At 36.6% G+C, this 16,506-nt stretch overlaps 1 protein-coding gene across 2 annotated transcripts in view; it reads left to right on the top strand.

The window, feature by feature from the left end:
• The window catches only part of fig4.L (FIG4 phosphoinositide 5-phosphatase L homeolog), a 178,697-nt gene that overhangs the window by 74,100 nt on the left and 88,091 nt on the right, over positions 1-16,506 (top strand). For both annotated transcript variants that reach the window (XM_018263317.2, XM_018263316.2), the window contains exons 12-15: positions 11,064-11,197; positions 12,664-12,780; positions 13,689-13,734; positions 15,977-16,125. In XM_018263317.2, coding sequence (XP_018118806.1) covers positions 11,064-11,197; positions 12,664-12,780; positions 13,689-13,734; positions 15,977-16,125 — 446 coding nt within the window. The remainder of the gene's footprint in view (positions 1-11,063; positions 11,198-12,663; positions 12,781-13,688; positions 13,735-15,976; positions 16,126-16,506) is intronic.

Genomic DNA, 16,506 nt, shown 5'->3' with positions numbered 1-16,506 from the left:
CTGAGTTCCTGGGTGCTTACTATTATTGATTCCTTGATCTTTGACCTTTGCCTGAAACCTCGACTTTGACATCTTGCTGCCTGGACCGACCTCTGCCTGGAATATCGACCACGTTATCTTGCTGCCTGGACCGACCTTTGCCTGAACTGACGATTCTTCTGCCTAAACCCTTTGTACCACGAACTGTGTTTGCCTAGTTGCTTCCTCCTTGGTCCGCACTCCAAACTGCGCCTTCGGGCCCTGACACTAATGTATCAGCCTGTACAACTGATTCCGGGAGAGAATTCCACATCTTCACAGCTCTCACTGTAAAAAAAAAAACCCCTTCCGAATATTTAGGCGAAACCTCTTTTCTTCTAATCAGAATGAGTAACGTTGTGTCAGCTGGAAAGACCTACTGCTAAATAAAGCATTAGAGAGATTATTATATAATCCCCTTATATATTTATACATAGTTATATCTCCCTTAAGCGCCTCTTCTCCAGCGTGAACATCCCCAATTCTATGCCTCTTTTAATACAGCTCAAGACCTTATTTGCCCTTGATGCTGCTGACTGGCATTGCTTGCTACAGCCAAGTTTATCATCTACAAGGAATCCAAGCTCCTTTCCAATAATGGATTTGCTTAGTACAGTCCCATTAAGGGTATAAGTGGCTTGGATATTTTTACATCCCAGGTGCATGACTTTACATTTATCAACATTGAATCTCATTTGCCACTTAGCTGCCCAGATTGCCAGTTTGTCAAGATCGTATTGCAAGGATGCCACATCCTGGATGGAATTAATTGGGCTGATATTTACTTATATTTATACTTTAGTTGGCTTGCTTTCAGGGTTTTTTAAATTTGCATCCATGCATTCACTAAGCAAAACGTTTTCCCTCTCTTTGTTAGGTCATAAACTTGCTTGTATCCTCTCACAAATTAATTCTTGCTCACTTTTAGTGTCTTTCTTGGTTTTATTTATATATTTATTTATTTTTCCTTGTACTCAAAATGTTATTGTGCTACAGAATATATTAGGGTTTTAAAATACCTCATGGTCATTTTACTTTATCTGGTGAATAAAGGGTATTCTGCCTGCACCTATGTATCTTTCTGACATAGTCAGGTGCTACAGGAAGAATTTTGGACTCTAAGCTAAGTTTCTTGTGTACTGTTATACCATGTTATACCATTTACAACTATTGAAAGTATCTGGAATATAAAATCCTGCTTTTTAGCTAGTTGTTTGAAGGGAAATCAGCTTATTTTATAATACCTAGAGCCCAAGGCATTGTTTTTGCAGCTTCTGTGTACTGTATAAGTACTGAATTGATTACTACAGTCTTTGCAGTGTTCTTCTCCCCCACAGAGTTTGCAATTTAAATTTTGGTGACTTAATTTCACTGAGGAAGGGCTCCCAGGGAGATCAAACTGTATTCATACATTAGTCTCTTCGCCAATGTGACTGCATGGCACATGTTGAGCTGCATTAGTCATCAGGCAGATAGCATTAGTCAATGATTTAATTCAACACTGAGATGAAATGTAAAGCTTTAGTTAAGTTATCAGGTTTTATGTTTTACAGCTGAGCATAAATAAATAATCTAGTGTTATCTATTCTCTACAAAGCACTTGTGCCATGTTGTTCTCTACAACATCCTGCAGTGCTATAGATTTTGTGAGGACGTGTTTCATGTATATTACTCACCTAATTACATACTATTTTTCCTGCAGGCTAATCAGAAAAAAAAACACAAACATAAATGTATTGTCTTAACAATGGGGATTGATTTTTACTTTAAAATTGGAGTTTTCGAATTTTAGTGGTTTGTAAGGGTTTTTATACCTCAAATGAATTCACAACTCGAATGGTTTCTAATAGGGATGCACCGAATCCAGGATTCGGTTCGGGATTCGGCCTTTTTAAGCAGGATTCGGCCGAATCCTTCTGTCTGGCTGAACCGAATCCGCATATGTAAATTATGGGCGGGGAGGGAAATCACGTCACGTTGTGTCACAAAACAAGGAAGTAAAAAATGTTTTCCCCTTCCCACCCCTAATTTGCATATGCAAATTAGGGTTTGGTTCGGTATTTGGCCGAATCTTTCGCAAAGGATTCGGGTTCGGCTGAATCCATAAAAGTGGATTCAGTGCATCCCTAGTTTCTAATTTATGAAAAAAACTAGAATCAGTTAAAATGATATGAAACAAAGAGTGAGAGTGAAAAGGGGACAGGGGCATACACTCTTTTTTGCTTCATACATGTATTAAATTGTATATTCGTAGTTTATAATTAATGTTTGGAAATTAAAAGTTTATCTATTCAAATATTTCAAACTTACTATAAAACTTAAACTGCATTTTTATACACTTGTCCATTTAACCTAAAGTATTTTCCAGTCCTGTTTTGTATATTGTCCTAAAGAGGATGTTTGATTTTCAGTTATTTGTACTACAACAACTTGATGCATAAATCTTTTTCAAGAGTATGGATACCAAAGAGAGTGGATGGATTTTGGATACATAAAGTTACTGTTTACAGGTTGTTTCACATATGTATTCTCCAAAGGTCTGACAAACTGAACTATTGCTGAAAATTATTTGTGATATACTGTAATGTACCACAAGAATTTTCCTTGGTATGTTCTCATTTAATGTACATTTACAAATACTAGTTCATATTAAGCAGGGTATTGTTATCAAATTTAAATGTGTGCAATCTTGTAGAAATAGAGGCTCTAGTTTGTATTCCTCTGAAAATGTTATGAAAATGTTAATGCTTGTGTAGGTAAATGTAGTTCTTGATACTTCCGAGTCTCTTTTTTTCTGCAAGAAAACTTACCAGTATTGCCTTGCATAATTGAATCATGTTCATTTTTTTATAAGACGTTGGTCTGGAACAGTTATCCTTTAATTGAAAGGTTTGTTTTTAATTTGAAAAGGACTTTTATAGACAGATTTTTGTGTCTGGGTGACAGGTCCACTTTAATAGCATTGGTAAATGGCGTGAAAAAAAAACTCAGTTGGATTATAAAATAGCAGGTAATTATGTGATCGCAGAATACTAAAGTAACTAGTAGCATTTTACCAGTCATAGGAGGGCCATATGGGTTCATAGATTCAGCAATCCTTCATCATACAAGTAGACAATCCAGACAGCTTTTGACATGAATATAAAGTACAGGTATCCAGAATGCTCAGGACCTGGGTCATTCACCATGCATTTTTAAATCTCTTATTAAATTAATTAAACCCAATAGGATGATCAGAAGGAAGCCAAGCTTTTTAACTGCTTTCAGTGAAACTACCCTACCCCCATTTGAATTATTTTTCCATTCAGACATACTTTATGGGTAGTGCTGTGCCACTTGTCCTTGCCAAAAACAACCAATCAGTAATTATATTTGCGCATTCTACTGCAGGTTGGAAAATAAAAGCATAGACCTGATTGGTGGCTACTAATGTATACTTTCTAAATTAGACGTAAATTATTATGATCCATAACTCATCAAAAGGACTCAAGCTGATGGTTATGCAACTTTGGCGAGTCTTCTTATATAGTATGCATTGTTTAGCTTTGGTGCATTATTTCTCATAAGTGATGAGTACTGTACACAGTAAACGGTAAATATTTATTACCTGTACTAATGAGTTTGCATTCTGTCAACGTTTTCACAAGTTTAGAAAAAAATCTCTGTCCTTAGGAAGGACAGGGGATTATAATTATTTAATCTCTACTGAATGAAAACTGAATAAAGACTCTGCATATTCAGTAACCAGTTTTTCATTGAAAGACATTTATCAGATACTGGCTGGTTGGCATAGTAAAAATAAAATATAGGGATAATTAAAATATGTTCAGCTTAGAGCTTTAGCGCTTTGAAATATCAAGTGATCAATATACCAGATTCATGTAAACAAGAAGTAATATACGCAACATTGCTGGTAAATAAAAGGATTTTGTTTTTATTTATAGATTCAGCCTTCAAAGGTCAACTATGAATGCAAAGCTTAGACTCATCAGGCTTTGCCATGTGACTTATTAAGTGCTCCATTTTTTTAACCGAGCAATTGTAATGCAGATGAAATTTGCTCTTTTGTAGAGACATAGTTACACTAAAATTCTATGTATGTTTTTATTTTATTATTGACAGAACCAAAGTTTTAGACTCTTTATGCACAACCACAAACAAGTATTACTAAAAAACACTTCTGTTTAATTAGTAGACAGACTATCATTTAGGCCATTTAGAAAACTATTGTAACGTCAATGTAAGTGCCATTTCATTCATGCATTGCATCACTGCCAAAAATATTGCATTGATGCAGTTTTCTGCCAGAAAGTTGATGAAATAATGCACATATATATATATATATATATATTCATTTCATTTACAGTAAAAGAACACAAACTTTTTCTCTGACATGGACAGGGCATAATTAGTATTGACTTTTAAAGAAATATTTGGATTCCAAGCAAGTGAGTCTTGTGTGAGGGGATGCAGTTAACTACAATATAAAAAGCACACTTTCAGCCAGTCTGATTCAGAAAAGTTGTTCCTTATTTTGTTGTATTGTATGGTGTGTATAGTATGCACCACACTGAACATGGAGAACAGAAAGAAAAGCAGACATCTGTCTAATGTGGGGAGACAGAACAGCATGGACAACTTGAGGCTACAAGTCAGTTTCCAAATATGTGTCACTATAACCATTAGCCATAACCAATCTCTCTAAATGTGGATGCAAGGAAAAAATTGATCGAGCATTTGAGATAATTTTCTAGACATATTCAGGCTTATCACACCATTTTTCACCAACTCATGGGAGGGGGGCTCTATGGTAGGAGATTCAGGAAGACCCCACTTCTGACAGAGGAGCACAAGAAAGCCCAAGTCTAGTATGCCAAACACACCTTAACATTCAAATAAACTTTTTGTTTACAGGATAGAAATGTAGCCTTCAGAGAAAAGAACCCTGCAGTCAAATGTGGAAGAGATTTGCTGATGTTATAAGGTTGCTTTGATGTTTTTGTAACTGGTTGCTTTGAGTCTGGCTATGGCATCACAAAATCAGGATAAACCTATGGCTCAGTATTCTGGAACTATATTTTGGGGATACATTCTTAAACCTCTAATTGATATCAAAATACTACCACGTGTCTGGTTAATATCAGGGCCCAATGCCATCAGGATTTGGTAGCTGGGACTTTAGCGAAAGCAGGTACTGGCAAACAAGCCAAGCAAACAAGACTGATACTGGGCAGTGTTCTCTCTAAGCTGTGTATGTGTGAAAATACATGATGAAGGGACAATTGTACTGGTAAATAGGTATAACAAGCAAAATCCAGTAGTATGGTAACAATGGGTTAAGCAGAGTTGGTGTCTAACACAACTCAGGACAGGGAAAGTCAATTCCAGTAACACAATAAAGACAAAGCTGTGAACGTGTGAAAATACAAAATAGATGATGATGGGACATATTTTGACATATCTGGAAGTAGGCAAACAAGCAAAATCCAGTAGTCTGGTAACAATGGGGTTACGCAGAGTTGTCTGACACAAGTCAGAACAGACAAAGTCAATACCAGTAGTAGTCAGTCAATACCAGAAGCAGGGCGCAATATTAACCATCACCTTCTGACCAGTTAGTAGCTCCAGGGTCCCCTTTGCGCCTTGCATCAATAGGCAAAGCACACTGGTGACTAAAGAATAAAGCTGTAGTTCCTGATTCTGAACAAAAATCAGTAGAGGAAAACATTGGGGGCAGTATAGACTACAAGATCAATTTGTCTGACTCAGCTGTGGTGGGATTGTGGACGTGGAACCGTGGTAGTCACAATTGATAAGGTTGTATAACATAAGCATGTGGTAGAGTGACTAGGAAAAGGTGGAAAAAGGTCACTCTAGTCTTTAATTTCTCCCCAGGTAATGAGTTATTAAACAGAGAATCAGTGCTCTGTTTAAAGACTTCAGTAGCCAGGGACTCCGTTCTGCAGATCCAGTCCAGAGATTGGAGTTCAACTTCCACAGGAAAGCTGTCCTGTGGAAAGGCTATTTAAAGTTAATTAGAATGGGAGAGTGTGTCTCACAGCAGGTAGGAGACCTGGCTGTGTTAGGAACTCACAGAGGAGCTGGGAGTGCCGCCTGATACTGCATGAAGCAGAGGGAGTCCGTGGCTGCGACTAAGAGCCAGATTTGTTGTCTGTGTGGGACATTGAGGAAAAGCCAGGAGGCTAAGAAGTTCACTCAAAGACTGTGAGTACAGGGGTGAGCCAACCAATACAGTTTTGTTGTGCTGGTAGTCCACAAGGGGCCCAGTCTAGTCAGGGACTGCTTCAAAGTGTGAAGTTAGTGCCCAGTGGGCAAGGTTTTTATTTTTGCCACAATGATCACCCCTGTGCATAATTGACTGTTTGTTTAAATGTGGGAAAATAAACCTGTGTTTTCCTTGAAGAATCCTGTGTGTCCCTGTCTTTATGCTCCTTTGTCCTATGCTGCCTGCCCACCATTGACTAATCCCCACCAAAAGTTACGTGTTAAAGCCGCCATCTTGCCACAATAAGCACATATAATCATATCTAATATAAGGCTGTGTATTAATCCCTTAAACAGATACTGTATAACATTGATGGTACTTTTCAAAGCTCGGGTCATGTTTACATGTCTTGTAACTTTTGATTGTCGTTAAGTTTTATGTTTAAGGGATTAATAAAGAGCCTTATATTAGATATGATATAAGTATATACGTGCTTATGTTATACAACCTCATCACATATAAAGAAGGGTTTAGAGTAGTCATGTGCAGGCTGGCCTGATGCCTGTGGGACCGCGGGCAGGTTCCAGTTGAGCTCTTCTGCCTGCTCTTCTCGCCCAGAACCTTAGACCGGCAGCTTCTGGTTTTATAGGTGCTGCCGGCCCTGAGAAAAAACTAGACCTGAACCCACCAGACCTCGCACCCTACATTTATAGACCTGTACTGACTCGACCCTGCCAATGACATCACAAAAGGGATGGGGCTGGTCTATAAATTGATTGGGGAAGCCGGGCCAGTCTAGTGCTGGTCGAGTTTTTCTCGTCCTGCACATGACTAGTTTGAAGTCTTGTCAAAGGATTATATTCTATAGATAATTGCATAGTGCAGACATTGGCTAATGAATACACTGAAACTAAATACAACGTGTCACAGTTGTAGTCCAATGAAAGTGACAGCAGCCTCAGAGTCATTCACAAGGTTCGCATTTTTTCCAGAATACAGACATATGCTAGCAGAATGCCTCGTGAGCTTTTCCTGATAACCAATGTGCATACTTTAATTTACATGGGCTCCTCCTGTGGATCATTGATGAAATAGGAGGAACCAAGTACTCTTAGAAACATGGAGCTAAAACTGGTCATACTTCCCATTATCTGTCCCTGCTTAGTGTTCACAATGAGAAGAGCAAACTTTAAAGGATAACTGAATGGCTAGAAATGCCATATTTTATATACTGAACTTACTGTAACAGCCTAAAGGTTCAGTATTTCTGTAGTAGTAATGATCTAGGCCTCCACAGTTGTCACAGGAACTCACCATCTTGGATATTGTAGAAGTGTCAGCAACACACACATGAAGTAAAACAATCCCTATTTCCTCTAGATTCTCTCCTGTCGATAATTGCCTAGTGTTGGCTGGAGGGGTCGGTACCTCTCCCAATTGTATCAAAGAAGAAATTTGCCAAACACAAAAGGCTAGTGTAGCGGGGAAATCCGCTGCACATTTATTTAATCATATGATTAAATAAAAATTTACATCATATGATTAAATAAACGTGCAGGGGATTTCCCCGCTACACTAGCCTTTTGTGTTTGGCAAATTTCTTTTTTGAAGCAACACAGACATGCTCAGTGTGATCTAAGCAGCTGTTAAGAAACTAAGCTTAGTGGCCGTTGCAAATTATCAAGCAGAAAATTAGCCAGCTATGATTCAGGACTGATTAACTTCTGATGCTAATTGCCCTGGTTTGGAGCTGCCATGTAATGAAAATCTTAATTTCAAATTAGTCGTATCACGTTATATTCTGTATATACAGTGTGTTATGTCGGTCCCTAAACTCTGGCAACTGACAGCAGCATAAAGCATGTGCAATGAATCCGCAGAAAATAAAATTTAAAGCATATTCAGAGGCACAGATTTACTGCTAAAGGCCCATGATTACCTTGAGCTTGTACAGAAGCCCAAAACATAATGTACAACATTTATGCCCTAAGCTTTAGTTCTCCTTTAATGCACAGCACAATGAAGTCTTTAAAGGCAACAGGCAGATCTGTGGTTACCAGGTATTCATTAAGATTGTTGGTCTTTGCCAGAAAACTGCCACCAGACACTTATTATTGCATTTGTTAACAAGTAGCTTGTTAAACAATAAAACGATAAATTAAACAATAGTAGTCTTTCTGAAGCAAACAGATCAGTTTTACCAGTGCAGGGCAACAGTACATGATATTATCATTACTTTAAAACACTTTAATTTTTTTGGTGTTACTGCGCCTTTAAGCAGTGTGATAGTCCTAGTTCAAGCACAGCTAAGGACAAGCAGAGTTCAAAATAGATTATGCTGTCTAATACTTATATCACTTCAACTTCTGTCGAGATACAGTATGTAAGATTAACTTTACAAAATAATTCTGTGTTTGCTAATAGTCAGTAGTCTGTAATAGTCATTGGGGGTCATTTATCAACACTGGGCAAATGTGCCCATGGGCAGTAACCCATGGCAACCAAGCTGGCTTTAAAAAGCTATTCACTGATTTGTTGCTATGGGTAACTGCCCATGGGCAAATTTGCCCAGTGTTGATAAATGAGCCCCACTGTCAGTAGTGCAATATCGTCAAAGCTTTTTCACTAACCAGCAGGGTAGACCTATGATTAAATGAGCTATGGTTTCAGAGTGGGCTATTTTGGATTCCACAGCAAGTATGCAGCATTAATGTCCTAAAATTGTGCTTATGCTGCTGCTGCCATTATTTTCATGTTCTCGTATTTGTGCCAGTATCTGGAGGCATAGCTTTCCTATTTATGACTATTGTAAATTGGTTATATGTATTGGGTATGCTTGAATTCAGAAATTCAGTGCTCTTTCGTGAGTTTTTTTTATGGCGTTCATTATGGTTTCTAGGATCGAATAACCTTTAAAGTTTAAGAATTTTATATCAATGGGAATATTATAAAACATGTTAGGGCAACTATTTTCCATATTTTATATGCCCTGGTACGGAAAATAAATGAAGTGAAAATCTACATTTAATCTTCCAAAATATTAACAGTTAGAACTATCACAATCTCTTTGCTTTGTTACATTTCTTTTTACAGTCTAAAGGCATTTAGGTTCCTTGGGATTTGAAATATAAATCTTAAGGAAATATCTGCAAGTGAAACTACAAGTATCACCATGGCAACTGCCTTTCTTTTCTCTAGGGACAGTCTTATTTAGTTTACTATTTGCATACCCAGCCATTGGAAAGTCTTAAAGTTATACTTTCATACATTTTTCAATTTTCTAATTCTATTTTAACTCCTAAAAGTAAAGATTTGCTGTTCCCAGCAAATAAGAACTACAGTAGTTTGCACAATACAGGCTTAAACATTTACACTTTCTCTCTGAGAAGGTACTGAAGTTGGGTCAGGGAGAAAATATTTTCCACCATCTATTTAAATGTTAAAAAGAATGACCGAAGTATGTTTTGCTTAGTTTCTTGGGTATCAAGAAACAAAAGAATCGGGAGGGGTTCGTGGAGCTGTAGTGGATTGGGGAAACAATGCCTGTATTTGTGGGGACTAGAGAAAACACTAATGGCTTAGCTGCAGGGGACGGGAAGAAGGGTCAGTGGTTGAGATACAAAGGAAAAAGTAAGAAGACAGGGTTAGGGTTCAGCTATGAGGAAAAAAACAGGGTAAGGCAATGGCACAAAATGTTGAAGGAGTTTATTCATTTTACCAGTAAATGAAAGCTGTATGGTTTAAGCGTTTTGTAAAAGAAAAACTGGATTTTCTGTTGAGCGCATGGTAATACACTTAAATACACTGTATTTAATGGCATGGTGGAAGGATGCTTGAGTCCTTACAGACAGTGTATTGAGGTGGATCTTGAACCCCCCCCCAACCCACTTACCTGCTCTATTTATTCCTAAAGTGATGTATGTAGTATTAGTGATGTTACAGGAGGATTCATGCTTTTAAATTGAGTGGCCTGAGTTAGGAAGGTGCTTGGAAGTATAGGCAACCCAAGTTATCCATAACAGGGGCCCAGTTTCCTTCCTTGTATTATTTATTTTGCTTTTAAGGTTGGGGTTATTTTTTAGAAGACTTTATCTACTATAATCTCTTAATTTGACTTTGTTGAAGTGTAAGGGTTGGTCCACTGCATAAACAACTGGGCCATCTATGAATCATCAACTAAACAAAGTTGGAATGACCTACCAGATAACCAGAGGATCTTCCAGGGGGCCCCAGCCTTAGACAATTCCCATCTGCCTATCAATATTTGCACCATGGACCCTTATGATGAATTTAGGCACTATTCATTTATACCTTTCTGTGAGATTGAGCCCGTCTTGTCAGATTCTCTGGTGAGCCTTGGCAGACCAAGTCTGACACTTAAACACTTTCCGAAAAAACATTTTTATGTCATCACCCCTTAAGGCAAAATGCTTTAGAAGACTTTAAGTGATGAATTAATGCATGTACTTTATACATTTTGATAAATGGGTCAGTTCATTAAAAAATGTCTGTCAGAAAAAAATACCTGACGGGACATTTATTAACAAAGTAGGTGCCAGTGTCAGGCTATCAGAATGTGTTTGCCTGCATCAGCAACTGAATGGCATTCTGTGCTATGGAGCAAAAGAAAAGTATTATAAATATATAGTTCAATTAGAAAGTGTTCGTTATGTTTTCTGAAAATAACTATTGGTACTGCTTGGTAAAATTTACAGACAGACAGTTGATAACTTGGACGGTATATATGTTTTTAAAGGCTATGTCTGTATAGATATATGCATATAATATACAGTATTTGTCATCTGCTTATTTGTTGCAGGAGCGTGAAAAGAGGAAACATGAGAGGATACTGAGTGAGGAATTAGTTGCTGCGGTTACCTATTTAAATCAGTTTTTACCCCCTGAACACTGGATTGTCTACATACCCTGGGATATGGCTAAATACACAAAGAGGTAATTGATCCTCTTTAGTTAGAATAATACTAACATTTTGTAATAAAGTGGTGAACCTTTGTCAATATTAATAATCATTGTTCGTGCATATGTTTAGTAATATTTTTTATTAATGTTAATTATTAAAACATATTAACATTAATAAAGTATTAATACAAAATTGCAGGATCAATGATTAAGCCTTCTGGTGTACTGCAAATGAGGCATAACTTGCACACTACTAGTAATAGTAGAATTAAATAGATTTACTTATCGTGTTTACAAAGTACATCAATTCAGCAGACATTGGGGAGCCCCACAACCTTTAGTACATGACATTTAGGTTCCTGATAACCAAGTGATAATCCAAATGTCCAGGCACCCAATCATGGGTCTGAGGCGAAGCTACTGACACAAGGTGGAGGCACCCTTTTATATCAGAGTTCTTTGAAGACCACCAACCCCGAGTGCTCAAATAAAGCTGGCCATAAATGTTGAGATTTTTAAAAGATCAGATCCTGATCGTGAGACCGATATCTTCTCAGAACGATCGTACGATCTTTCGAATTTACCATCAACTTAAAAGACCAATTTGGCAGGAAAACAAAGGGGAGCTGCCTGCTTGGCCCTGCAAACATAGAGAGATTGCACTGGGGCCGACAAAAATTTTTTGACCTGGCCGATCAATTTCCCGACAGATGTCGGCTGAAAAATCGTAAGATGTACGATCGTTCGAATACCACTAACCACACGATAATTTCGAAGGATTGGTCGGACTTCCCTAAAATCGGTCGTTCGGCAAGAACAATCGTCGCGTCTATGGGGACCTTTAGTTGTATATTGAGTTTGTCTGTCTTTATTTATTCTTTAATTAGGGATGCACCGAATCCAGGATTCGGTTCGGGATTCGGCCATGATTCTGCCTTTTTCAGCAGAATCCTTCTGTCTGGCCGAACTGAAACCTAATTTGCATATACAAATTAGGGGCGGGGAGGGCAATTGTGTGACTTTTTGTCACAAAACAAGGAAGTAAAAGATGTTTTCACTTTCCCACCTCTAATTTGCATATTCAAATTAGGATTCGGTTCGGTATTTGGCCGAATCCTTCATGAAGGATTCGGGGGTTCGGCCGAATCCAAAATAGTGGATTCGGTGCATCCCTATCTTTAATATAGCTATTCATGCATGTATGTATGTCCAACTCCTTTTATTCTCAATTTCCTTTTTTTATAATTATTCTTTTTTATTCTCCAATTACTTCATTCTTTGCAAACTGTTAGGATGTTTCATGCCAACTTTGTCAAAGTGAAGTGTTGTATGACTTATTCATGTTGCTATTCAGGTGGTAATTTGTTTGCTTCCTGCAAAGGGAAAGGTGGGTTTGGCAAATCTCATGTACCCAATCACTGTCCAGGTGATTGTCTACAACATAGGTATTAAGCAGTCAAAACTGGTTTGTAATGCTTTTGCTTTTGTCTGTGTTTCAGCAAACTGTGTAATGTACTGGATCGTTTAAATGTGATTGCTGAAAGTGTTGTGAAAAAAACAGGTTTCTTTGTTAATCGGTCAGATCCATACTGCAGTGTCCTACGGCCAGATGAAAAGTAGGTATTGTATAAAGTAAAAGAATGCACAAAATAGTTTCTGTTTACTAACCTTTCAGAAGGTGACTTTTTGTTACTTTTTAAACATGTTGCAGTCTCACAGCAATAGTAAGAACATATTTGTATTTTTCATTTACTTTGTTGGTAATGTTATTTTATACCCTATCATCCAATAAGCAGTTGACTTACTGTTCTGAAAAATCATAATTACATGGGCACTCATGCACATATAATTGTAAAAATGATTATAATATTGGCATTTACTGCAGCCACTTTACGCCCAAAGCCCCACGTGTCCCCAGAATTATGTAAGCCAAAGCCATATTGACGTGTTTTAATTAAACATGATTTACAGTTCCTTATTTGTGCCTTATATGTGTCCTCCCTCAAAAGCTGATTACATTCAGGAACAAGTGGGTAGGCACAGAACTGGACTCCATATGAACTAGTTAAGCATTTTTATTAGTAAGTATTGTGCCCATGAAGGCAATTGATCATTGGTTAATCTAGCTAGTTCATTCCCTACCCTTTTTATACCTCCTAAATCGTGTGCTTTGTGTAACTTAGAAACAAAGGAGAAGGAAAGGAGCATATTGGTAGAAATGTTCTGGCGGCATATGCATTCTTGTAGTTGGTAATTATTTCTTAGATTGCTTGCTTTGAAGTTATGAATCTTCCATATTTCAGCAGTATCTTCCACTTATAAATATTTCTTGGTAAAGTGGAAAACCATCAAGGTCAAAGAGAGTATTATAAAATTATACTTATTAAGCCAAAAAAGATATTGCCAGGTAAATAGATAATCCATGCACCTAACTTGTCTGATCTTTGTCTCCATGATTAACTTATTCATGGTAATGTTGTTTGATATCAAAAGTGAAGCAATTTGCTTGCCTTCTTTATCATAGATGGAATGAACTTGGAGGAGTAGTAGGACAATCTGGACGTTTACAGGTATGGCCTTTGTCATGCTATTTGTGTTTTATATTTAAACCATTGTATACTAGGTATCTTTAATTAGTGACAAATTAGTTAGCTAGTTTTAATGCTATGCTGGTTTGCATGATACACTTAGTTCTCTGCACTTCGGTGCAATTTCCCCACATCCCACCAAACCATTACTTGCCTTTACCAGTTCTTGGGAAATACTGTGGAACCACAGTTAAGCTAGTTAAAGGGGAATTCCGACCAAACCAAAATTTGATAAAGAAGCCCACATAACACACAAATCCATAATATACCCATCACAGTTAACTTTCTTCAAAAAGTATGAATAAAAGCCATTTTCTATGCTGAAATTCAGCTGTTTAACAGTTCTTCTCTTTCTGCATCATTTGAAATCCTGGCAGGGAAGAAGGGACGAAACACTGTTGTTACAAATTGTAACAACTTATTCACAGCTTACAGAAAGCATACAGGAACTACATAACCCACAATGCATTGAACTGTGATGTTCTGTTCCTTGTTGAAATCACATGTGCAATGAATTGTGGGGTTTGGAGGATGCAGGCTGAGGACAGCTGGCTGTTGATATAAAGTAACAGTAGTCAGCCAGCTTAAGTAGTCTTAGGGAACTTTTCCAAACCATTAAATATCATGAAAAGTCTGCATATTTTTTAATTGATGTAAGTTGCTTAAAATTATGTTTACTTTTCAAAAAGCTTAAAAATATGTTTTTGTGGAGTTCCCCTTTAAACTATGTTGTATTTCAATTCACTATGACCAAGAAGTAAATTTACAAAATTCTAATTATTTCGTCGTTTGACATAAATAAAATTGGAAATCTGTTTTCTTTGCAGCTGATAAATGTTCTCCTTCTGTATCTTATATGTTGTTTGGGTTTATCCTGTATTACTTTTCTCTGTCTTTCTTTCTTTTGCTTGCTCTTTTGTCCATACCTTCATATGTTTATATGTACTTTCTTCTACCCTTTATTTTTTACTTGGTGTGAAGACTGGTATTCTTCATTCCTTCATCTTATGCTTCCTTTAAATCCCTTTATATCTAGTTTGGGAAGTTTCATGGCTTATTTTACAACTGAGGTTGATTTGTGCTGCATATAAACAGCCTGTCAGCTATGTTGCTGGCCTTGTATATACAACCACAGAGTGAGCCAAGACTCTTTACTTCTGAGTGTCATAAATGAAACCTGCAATTAGTTATAGATGTCTAAAACATTTGTGCATCTGCTGTGTCTTTGCTAATTATGTATTTTTCTAATGTATTCCCCACCACCCATTTGCTGATTCTGATATTTGCTATTACTATAAACAAATTATACATTTTAGTGAAACATTGTCATAAGTAGAAAGGAGCAGTGCCAAAAGAAGAAATAACTGCAGAAGTGTTTTTATTCACACACTTATGTCAATGTTTCACTAAGATGTGTATGTCTGGATAGGACGTGGAAGGAAATAGCCATGCTGAAGGGTATAGTTCATGTATGGAAATTGTTTAAAGTATAAATTTTGTTTTTATCAAAAGTGGTATCTTAAACATGTACTGTAATTCCTAGTTTTCCTGCTTTTTTGGAATTGAAGGCATGTTCTCATTTAGTAATGAATGTGATGTTCCTTTAGTTCAACTCTTGAAATGTATTTGGGTTGGTGATGTATAATTCGTTCTTGTTTCATAATAACACAGCATCTATATTTACTATCTATCTACATAAAATGTAAATGTATTTAAGGCAGATTTACTAAAATTGTAATTGGGAAATCCTAAATACCCCGCAGTTGGAATTTTAGGACAGTCACAAAATTCTTTCCTGCGCGTCAGGGAGATTTTTAAAAAACAGTGACAATGTGTTGGAGTAGATGAAGTAACAGTAGCAAAGGGAGGGTCAATGTTATATTAATACCCTTGGTTTGGGAATAAAATCTTGAAATCTTGGACATACAGGTGTCTTGGGTTTTTTTATGCCATATAGTGTGTGTGTATATATATATGTGTGTGTGTATGTGTATATATATATATATATATATATATATATATATATATATATATATATATATATATATATATATATATATATATATATATATATATATATATATATATATATATATAAATATAAATATATATATATACTGGATGAATGCAAGATAAAAGAATAATTCAATTATTTGGTTATAGAATGTGCTTCCCTCCATAGTTACTCATTTGTGAGTGTGTGTTTTTATTTATCTCTTTTTAGACTGGTGTGCTCCGAACAAACTGTGTAGACTGCTTAGATCGAACCAATACGGCTCAGTTCATGGTTGGGAAATGTGCTTTGGCTTATCAATTGTACTCTTTAGGACTGATAGACAAGCCCAACTTGCAGTTTGACACGGATGCAGTTAGGTAAGGATTTGTGATACTTTAAATTATTTTGATGATGGATATATTCTTATCCTTGAACAGACAATAAAAGTTTGTCATTTAAAATTATAGTGACACAATGATTAATAGAAACACAAAGCTCCTCAATGTTGTTTTCATGCAAACCTGCCGCTAAACTGTCCCCCAGCCCAGCTGTACTAAACCCTACTTAAAGGGTTGGTTTACTTTTAAATTAACTTTTAGTATGTTATAGAATTGCTAAGCAATTTTTCAATTTGTTTCATTATGTATTTTTTATATTTTCTCTAATTATTTGCTTTCTGATTCTTTTAAGTTTTCAAATTAAAAAAATTCTCTGTAAAGCTACACATTTATTGTTATTGTGACTTTTTAATACTCATC

This window comes from Xenopus laevis, chromosome 5L, assembly GCF_017654675.1.
Source record: "Xenopus laevis strain J_2021 chromosome 5L, Xenopus_laevis_v10.1, whole genome shotgun sequence".
Lineage (NCBI taxonomy): Eukaryota > Metazoa > Chordata > Amphibia > Anura > Pipidae > Xenopus > Xenopus laevis.
This window is presented reverse-complemented; position numbering and strand designations above follow the sequence as displayed.